Raw genomic sequence first — 8,964 nt, 5'->3', positions numbered from 1 at the left:
AAAATGGAAAGTACACTGGCCACCAAAATTGCTGAACAAAGCTATTTCAAGCTTTAGAAGGTTGCTGCTCAGACAAAGGAAGGACTTGCTTTATAGGCTAGGCCATTGCTGCCTCCTGTCTTATCTGTCTTGTGGAAGCCATAAAAGGAGCAGACTGCAGAGACAAGAGTGCAAGGTGTCTCCTTTTTGTTTCACAAAGGAGATGAAGCTGAAAAGAAAGAGGTACATATGCTGTGTTTCAGACAGACACACTGCAAGAGTGGAAAGTGTCCAGCTGAGAGGAATGTGATGCAGAAGAGGACAGGGTGCCTCAAGTCAGGACCTGCAGAAGCACTTTGCAGCTGTGACCTGCAGGCTGTCACAGACAGCTCCTGTGCCATCACTGCTTGCAAAGCAGGCATGGCTGCTCCCTGCTAACGCATGCCCTGCTCTGCTGGAGCCAGTCATCACAGCAGCACTTTGGAAACGTGGCCTTGTGGAACACAGAGATATGCAAAGCAAAGCAGCTGCTGGCTGAGCTACCCAGCTGCAGGGCTGGGAAGTAGGAATGGTGACACCCCACCTCCTGCCCAGCACCACTGGACATGCTCTCTTTCCCCTACCCTCACCAGCTGGGGGATTACCCACACATAGTCAGTTCCTTCCTCTCACTCCCCAAAGATTTACACCCACCTGCCTGATATATTCATCTCCTGCTAATTACCAAAACCATTTGGCCATGAAATCCTTGAACTTAGGTTTCAGTTTTACAGAATTGACAAGAGAATTAGACCGAGCACCAAGCATTGACATAAATGAGATTGAATTAAACATATTTATTATAAGTTGTCCTGCAGCTAGAACTAGAGAGCTACCAACACATTTTAGCAGGAAATGTGAACTTCAATGATTTTTCCCCAAAGCAATGTTACTGACGTCATGAGTGCTTCAGGAGTGCATGTGCTGCTTTGAAGGATTCGCTGATAGGATTGATTAAAGTAGTCATATCTCAAAATAATCTAGGCAGGGTTTATACCTCAGCTTAGTAAGGTATATCGGTAATGTATGAAATTTGCACCTCAATGTCCTCAATGGCCCAGAACTGAACACAGCCTCACCAGTGCTGAGTTTTGAGGGGGGACAATCCCTGCCCTGCTCCTGCTGGCCACACTATTGCTGACACAGGCCAGGTGCCATTGGCCTTCTTGGCCACCTGGGCACTGCTGGCTCATGTTCAGCTGCTGTCACCAGCACCCCCAGGTCCTTCTCTGCTGGGCAGCTTTCCAGCCCCTCTCCCCCCAGCCTGTAGCACTGCAGGGGATTGTTGGGACCCAAGCAATGCACCCAGCACTTGGCCTTGTTGAACCTCACACTACTGATCTTAGCCCATCGATCCAGCCTGTCCAGATCCCTCTGCACAGCCTTCCTGACCACCAGCAGATCAGCTCTATCACCCACTTGACGTTATCCATGAATTTACTGATGGTACACTCGACTGTCTCATACCGATCAACAATAATGATATTAAACAGGACTGTGCTTAATGCTGAGCCTTGGGGCACACCACTGGAGACCGGCTGTCAGCTGGATGCAGCACCATTCACCACCATTCTCTGGGCCCGCTACACCTGTCCAAGGCGTGGGCAGCCAGCTTTTCCAGGAGACTACCGCGGGGAACGGCGTTCAGCCTTAGCTGAGGCCCGGGCACACAACATCGCGGGGGCAGCTGCAGGGACAGCACACACAGCACACAGGCTGCTGCAGTGCCGCTGCCTCCCGGGGCCCGGCTTTTCCCGAGAACGGGAAGCGGAAGGCACAGCTCGGCCGGCGGGGCGGGCCGGGGCGGGGCAGGGAGCGGGGCCGGGAGCGGAGCGGGGCCGGGGCGGGGCAGGGAGCGGGGCCGGGGCGATGCTGGCAGAGCTGGCCGCCGCCTGGTCCCTGCTGGCTGCCGCCTTCCTGGCGGCGCTGCTGCTGCTGCTGCTGCTCCGGCGGGCCCCGGCGCCGCGGCCCGGCGGCGTGGGCCTGGTGATCTCCAGCCTCTTCCAGGACCTCATTCGGTACGGGAAGACGAAGCGCCGGAGCGGGCAGCTCCCGGGCTGGCTGCGGCTCCTGCAGGTGCCCAAGAGGTGAGCGGCGGGCCCGTGAGTGCCTCGGTTACCGCAGCCGGAGGTCGCGGCGCTGGGCAGCGCCCGCAGAGCACGGCGGGGTTTGTATCTTAGACTTGGGCTCAGCTGTGCGGCAGAGTGTTACTCTGGTTCTGCAGATGGGGAACCGAGGAGCGTAGAGACTGCTAGCGATCGGACAGAATCCGTGTCATCCAAATGGGAACAAAAGCCTAATCCCTTGAATCGCAAAAGGTCTCCGAAACAAACCTCCGCAAGACTCAGGTCAGGCACCTGAGTAACCGTGGCTGTGCAAATATGCTGCAGCTTGACTGTCTTACACCAATTCTCAATCGTTGTCTTCTCCCTTCAAGGTTTCTTTTTGAAATGTGGCCAATAACAGCATGGGAACACAGCAGTCTAGACCTTGCATGAACAGTCTCTGATAGGGCAAAAGAACCACTGCGTTATCCAAATCCATCTTAACAGATGTTTGATGAGACGAAATTAAATACTTGTATATGTTTGGATGTTTAATGAAATCTACTTTAATAGATTTCATTATTAAATTTAATTTCAATGAAATTGAATAGATGTTTGGTGAAACCATAAAAGGAGGTGCCCCTTCCCCCCTTCCATTCACAGCTTTTTATATGTTTCTGGTTTTATATGTCATGGGATTTCTTCCTTCTTAATCCACCGAGATTTATGACTTGAACTAGTCTTTGACTTGAGCATAGGCCAGACAGGCTCTTGCAAGGCGGGCAGGACAGGACTGGGAGGCTACTTAGCCTGAAAATCTCATCTCCCCTATTGTAACAATCTCTGACACATTTTATATACAAAGATTTTAAATAAAATGTTGGAAAAAAAGTTTTGTGACACAGTGTGTTATTCATGGAAAGTCTGTAATGTAGTATCTTGGTTATCAGGTATGATACAGAAAATACCCAGGGATGTGTTTAGAATGTGCAGTACCCTGAGTGAAAATAAGGATTCATAAAGGCTTTGTCTTAATCACTGTGTACTGCAGGTTCATGTTTGAGTTGACCTTTCTCCAACAGAAGTTTCCCAATACCTCTTCTTGGGAAGATTGGTGTCTGTAGAATGTGCTTTTTCAGGGAATTGGTCTCAAGTTCTCAACATCTACAAAGCAATTCTGGTGCTTAATCAGCACACTTGTACATGAAGGAATAGAGAAGATCTTGAAGGTAGCTACCGACGTGTTTACTGTTCTTTTCATCCGTATCTTGTTTTCCAGACAAGCATTGTGCTTTCACTAGACTGGGCTTGTTTTTAACTTTGGCATTCTGTCTTGTTAAATGTTGTGTTGCATTTCAGGTTGGTTTGGCAAATAGAGAAAATTCTTCTCCCTGAGGAGGGATGGCACGTGTACTTACTGCAGTGCTGGTTTGATCTGTAGATCAGATATATGCCCAGTGTAATTTGGATTGCTGAAAGCTCAAAGGGTGTGTCTCTTTTAAGTTGCCAGGGTTTGTTTATGTGCTGGTAGCAAAAATCAATATGTGGAGAAAGTTCCCTGGCACATAATATGAGTCAGCTGAGTAACAGGACTGCAGGGAAAGAGCTTGAAACTTGGAGGTGATGGTGAGTTTTTATCAATATGTAAATTCTGTTTGTCTTAGAAAGTGAGGGAGAGGGGTTAAATTTTAGTTCTTCTGTTGCAAATCAATTGACAGGATGTTGCAATTTCTGCTTGGTAGGAGAAGGAACTGAGGAGAAGTCATAATGTATAGGGAAAGCCAGCTGCTAATGTGCAGGTGCTCAGGAGCATGCAGGGATGCTACCTGCTGCTGTGATTCTGACTTGATCTCTTTTGTGCTCTTGAGAGATACCTGAGCTGCTCTGGGAGGGGTCACTTTCACTGGTTTCACTAAGCAAGGGGGTTGTACCCCATCACTGCCCCAAGAGAAGAGCTTGCATGTTCAACAGAAATATGGTCTTCCCTTGACTATACAGTTATATCCTAGTTTTGTATCTGTAGTTACATTGCCAATCAGCATCTTCCCATGGGACATATTTTATCTCTTTGCAAATGTTTCCAGAAGTCCTGATTTTTTTTCACTGCCAGAAGGACTTTTAATTTTAAAAGCAAAAGGAAATACTGGATCAACTAGTTTGAGCTGGATTGTAAGCACCAGTATATTGCTGGATATTGTAAACAGCTGTAGGCTGTTTAACTCAGACCAGTTACCCACCTTGACTGTCATGTCCTGCATTTTGGTAACACACAGTATGCTTTTATGAGTGCTTTATGGGTTTGGGAGGTTCTTTGTTTTCTTAAAAAAACCCAAACGTGTGGTCTTGCCTTGTAAACATCCAGCAGTGTGGATGGTCACTGCTTTTTTTCTATATGATTGTTGCAGACCTTGAATTTGCAGAAGGACAAGACATTTTAATGTAGAGCAGGGTAATTCCTTCTGGTTTCCTTTAATGAACTTTAAGATGTCATGTAATGCACCCACTGCAACTGAGAAAAGTGGGAGTGCTGTGAGCTTGGAAATAAGCAGAAAATGAACCTGGATGTGCCTTGACTGGTGCAAATTATAAAGAAAATATGATGTATGCCATGATTATTTGTAAGCCTTGAGGAATACTTTTGCAATGAGTGGATTGCACTGTTTCCTCTTTAGTGCAGCTATGGTTTATAAGGTAAGCTAAGTTAGAGGCTATTTCAGGCAACATTTCACTGGAGTAAAATATGTTAAGGTTATTCCTGCTTGGTCCCACTGAAGTCCTGAGTTCTCTACTTGGACATTTGATGTGAGCACCAAAATGGAATCTACTCACCATCAGACAAGCATGCCCTGCAGCTACAGTTCCAAGGAATGATGAGGACATTAATGAAAAACCTTTTCTTTGTTCCCACAGATGGTTTACTCACTTTTATGTGGTTTCTGTGCTCTGGAATGGTTTTCTCCTGATCTGTCTTTTTCGAGCTGAGTTCCTTGAAGAGTCACTTCCATTATGGATTCGGGACATGCACCATGCTCTTGGCAGAGACTCTCAGAGCAAGGACGTGGGTAAGTACTCCAGATATTATAACTTAGCCATATAAATATTAAAAAACTGTACTACCAACCCTGTGCTGAATATTTATCTAAGTGCTACTTCATTGATTGCTTTTCAACTACACTCCGACTGACTTTCCTGGTACACCAAATACCTTTGAAGACAGAAATATTTCTAATTTATAGATATGATGGCTTTCAGCAGTCCTTTTAACAGAAAGGGCCATTAGCACCTTCTGGAAGAAATCTTTCTCTGGTCAGCAGTACCTCACCTGAACAAATATTTTTCCCAGTTAATTTAAAACGATGGTAAAATTCTACTGTGTGAAGAGGGAACAACAGGGTTTTTTGAAAACTTAAAACTGTCAGGGTTAAATTGTTCCTTTCTGTATCAAAGTTGCTGGTTTTTATCTGTAAGCAGATAGTGAGCACTTCTCTGCGCTCCTGGTTCTCTTGCTCCTTTGGCTGCACAGCTGTCGAAGACTTGCAGAATGCCTCTGGACCAGTGTGTTTTCCAGTGGTGTCATCCATATCGTGCAGTATTGCTTTGGACTTGGTTACTACATTGCTGTTGGCTCAACTGTGTTGTGTCAAGTACCTACTAATGTCAGGAATGGTAAGTGCCTGCTTAGTTACCATCAAAGATGCAGTTTTGCTCTCATTTGTTTCCATTGTGGCAAATGGTTTCATAGAGGGCTGCTTGTTTGAGAAGTGTGTTAACTGATGAGACATTAAAGTACTTCCTGGCATAGCTCAAAGTCATTACATTTCAATATATCATACAGTCAGCCAGCATTATACACAAGCACAGACAGGGACACACTTTCATCTTCATCTTAATCTTCAGGGCTATTTGCTGGAAGAATATAGATCATATGCTTTGTGAAGGAAAGTAATAGGTACCTGTTCTCAAATGCCACTACAAAACTTCAGTTCTCAAACTGGAGTTCTTTTGTTGTAAGCTTTCCTGCAAGGTGAATCTACAAGGCTGTCTCAGCCACCTGCTTTTTCTTCCATGGAGAAGTTGCCACTGCTCTGCCTTGACTCAGGCAGTGTCTTCTTTCCCTTGGTACTGTAATGTTTCCATTAATAAATGAAAAATTTGTATTATATGACTTGTTTCTGCCAATACATTCCATTGGGTCTAACAACTGAGCTGCTAAATCCCCTGCATAGATGAACCATCAGCTGGCTGTAGCATTCCTCCTGTGATTAATTTTTGTGAGGCAGTCATTACCAAGTTTGGCGAAGTTTTTAAGCACTTTGAGCCATGTTGGGCAGGGGGTGATATGTAGGTGTGTGCATGTAAGTGTATCACAGTGAGGAAGAGAACTGTGTGCTTGCATGTTGACCTGAGCCATAACATGTTTAAATAACAATAATTACAAACAGTGCTGAATATGGAGGTCTTAGACTACCAATTATGTATCGTTGTACATCACACTGTATTTCAAGCTGCTGGATTAATAACTAGGTATTTTAGTATACAGCAGTCAAGAGAAATGAGCTACTAGCTGAGCACTTAAATGAAGCAGGATTTAAAAGCATCTTTCAAGGAATCAGAGGCTCACTACTAGAATTTTGTAAGACAGTAACATTTGAAAAAACTGTATATAGTGTTTTGGGATGATGCTTAGGAAGTCACTTCCTGGTTGTATATTAATATAAACATGTTTCATTCAGGAAAAAAGCTTTCTGTGCAGATCTGCTGGTATCACATTATAGGAGTTATGATGTACATTTGGGCCTCTCTTCACCAACACAGATGCCTTGCAATTCTAGCTAATCTTAGAAAAAGCAGATCAGGTAAGATGTTTCATTTCAGTCAACTATTTACTTAGGTGGTTTTTTAGGCTTCTGTAGCTTCTAATACCTAAACATGAGTGTTTCTTAGTTCCTGTAGTGTGTAGATTAAATGAGGCTGTTTGGATGGCTAAACTGGGGAGAGAGGGTATGGTATGTCTGTATATATAGTTCTGTAAAATTTAAAATGAAGCTCTATCTTCTAACATCTTAAGGATAGACATGGTTTCTGTACTCTGTGTTTGCACAGCCAGAGGTGGCATCTTATTTCATTAAGTGCAAGGCTGCCAGATCAGATGGAGGTGGATGATGATGATTAATAAGCATATTGTTCTGCAATTGTGAGGTGAAGAGTTTGTTTAATGCATCTTCCCAATTAATTTCTTTCTGTTTGCTTGCAGGAAAGGTTGTAAGTCTGAGCCACAGTGTTCCTTTCGGAGACTGGTTTGAAAGCGTTTCTTGCCCTCATTATTTTGCAGAGCTCCTCATATATGTTTCTATGGCCATCACACTTGGAATTCACAATGTGACGTGGTGGTGTGTAGTGGTGTATGTTCTTTTTAACCAGGCACTGGCTGCTGTTTTGTGTCATGAGTTTTATCAGAAAAACTTTAGCTCCTACCCAAAGCATCGAAAAGCATTTATACCACTTGTTTTTTAGATATCTTTTTCCTAAAGTATTTTCATGCAAACTTGGAGTATAAGAGATTAATAGTTTATTAAAACCAAGGTAAAGTCACACACTTTCTCTAATTCTACCTCAAAAGCTCGTAGTTTTAATGACAGTATCATTCATGTAACCAATTTGTGAGGAAGTGTAAGGTCTCTGCATATCATGCAAGCTAAAAAAGGTTTCCTGAAGACCTTGATTCAAAGTGGAGAGATCCTAATTGTATCTTTTCTCTTTTATAGTTTTATCTTATGCATAAAACACTTGCTGTTGTGCAGCAAGTCCAAATTCATATATGTGAAAACTACTGAAAGGAGGGAATAATTTGAACTACTCTATTTCATGTCTTGACTAATATTTAAGCATATTTATTTCCAAGCCTCTTTTCTTTGAGTCACTTCAGAGGGAGGCAAATTGTGTATCTTTCTGTGCTTCCCTGGTGACAATGAAAACCAGCCACTGCTTTACAACTGTAAGCACGAAAAGCGATGAAGAAAGCTGCAGTGGTGGAGTGACTCATGCTCAGCAGTGGAGATAAACAGACCCATTTGCTGCATTATCTCTTCTGCACCAAATTGTTTTTGTTCATTGATGAAGACTGCTTTATCCCTAAACTGGAAAACAGCGAAAGGTTCTCTGACTAAAAAGACAGTAGAAGAGAATTTGCAGAAAATTAATGTTCTTTGTTGTGGTTCTGTTGTTTTCATTGTGGGTTATTGGAATCCCTCGTGTGTTAAGAGGGGACAGTTGTGCAGGATCATAATGACCACGACTACACTGGCTTTTAAACAGCTATAATGAACTGCCGAAGCAGAGCACACAGAGAAAACAGTACCTGACAAGCATTGCAAAGAAATTCTTTATTGGGGAGATGATGTCACTCTGCACAGAAACATTTTTTGCACTTAACTATTTAGCATTTTGGTGCTTCTCATGATACTGATGTCAATGATCAGTTTGTGTGATGAAGTTATGTGGGTGCTGGTGTTTCAGCATGTTGTCTACTTACATGCACACATTATTTTGTATACAAGAAGTATTTTTATACACTGAAGTATATCTTATGAATTGCCTAATTAAAAGCTTATTACACTGTTTCCATTTTGTATGGTTTCTCAAAATTTGGCTAATTTGAAAAACATGAGCAATCACTTTACACAAAATGTTGTGCCTCTCTTGGCTGTCACATCCCTCTCTTCCATCAACACTCTTGTAGTTTCAATTCACCATGGAACATCAGCAGTCATGTCTTGGAACTGCATCTATCTGTATAACTTTTTTAAGTGGTTCTAGAGAGGCTCCTTGAGCCTGTGTCCAAACATCTTCTGTTTAAATGGTGTTCTTGTCCTGTTTCCTAAACTGCTCCTCAGGAAGCACA

General features: G+C 43.5%; 1 protein-coding gene across 1 annotated transcript; it reads left to right on the top strand.

Moving 5' to 3' along the window:
• Window positions 1-1,887: 1,887 nt before the first annotated feature.
• SRD5A3 (steroid 5 alpha-reductase 3) lies at window positions 1,888-8,683 on the top strand. The gene is made up of 5 exons (XM_015624075.1): window positions 1,888-2,105; window positions 4,974-5,125; window positions 5,535-5,729; window positions 6,797-6,919; window positions 7,318-8,683. The coding sequence occupies exons 1-5, from the start codon at window positions 1,888-1,890 to the stop codon at window positions 7,575-7,577; spliced, it is 948 nt and encodes a 315-aa protein (XP_015479561.1). The 3' UTR covers window positions 7,578-8,683.
• Window positions 8,684-8,964: the final 281 nt, after the last annotated feature.

Source organism: Parus major, chromosome 4 (genome assembly GCF_001522545.3).
Source record: "Parus major isolate Abel chromosome 4, Parus_major1.1, whole genome shotgun sequence".
Lineage (NCBI taxonomy): Eukaryota > Metazoa > Chordata > Aves > Passeriformes > Paridae > Parus > Parus major.
This window is presented reverse-complemented; position numbering and strand designations above follow the sequence as displayed.

Coding starts and splice junctions, on each gene's coding strand:
- SRD5A3 (XM_015624075.1), top strand. CDS start 1,888: ATGCTGGCAGAGCTGGCCGCCGCCTGGTCCCTGCTGGCTGCCGCCTTC. Junction 5,126..5,534: donor CTCTCAGAGCAAGGACGTGG/GTAAGTACTCCA, acceptor ATCTGTAAGCAG/ATAGTGAGCACTTCTCTGCG. Junction 6,920..7,317: donor TCTTAGAAAAAGCAGATCAG/GTAAGATGTTTC, acceptor GTTTGCTTGCAG/GAAAGGTTGTAAGTCTGAGC.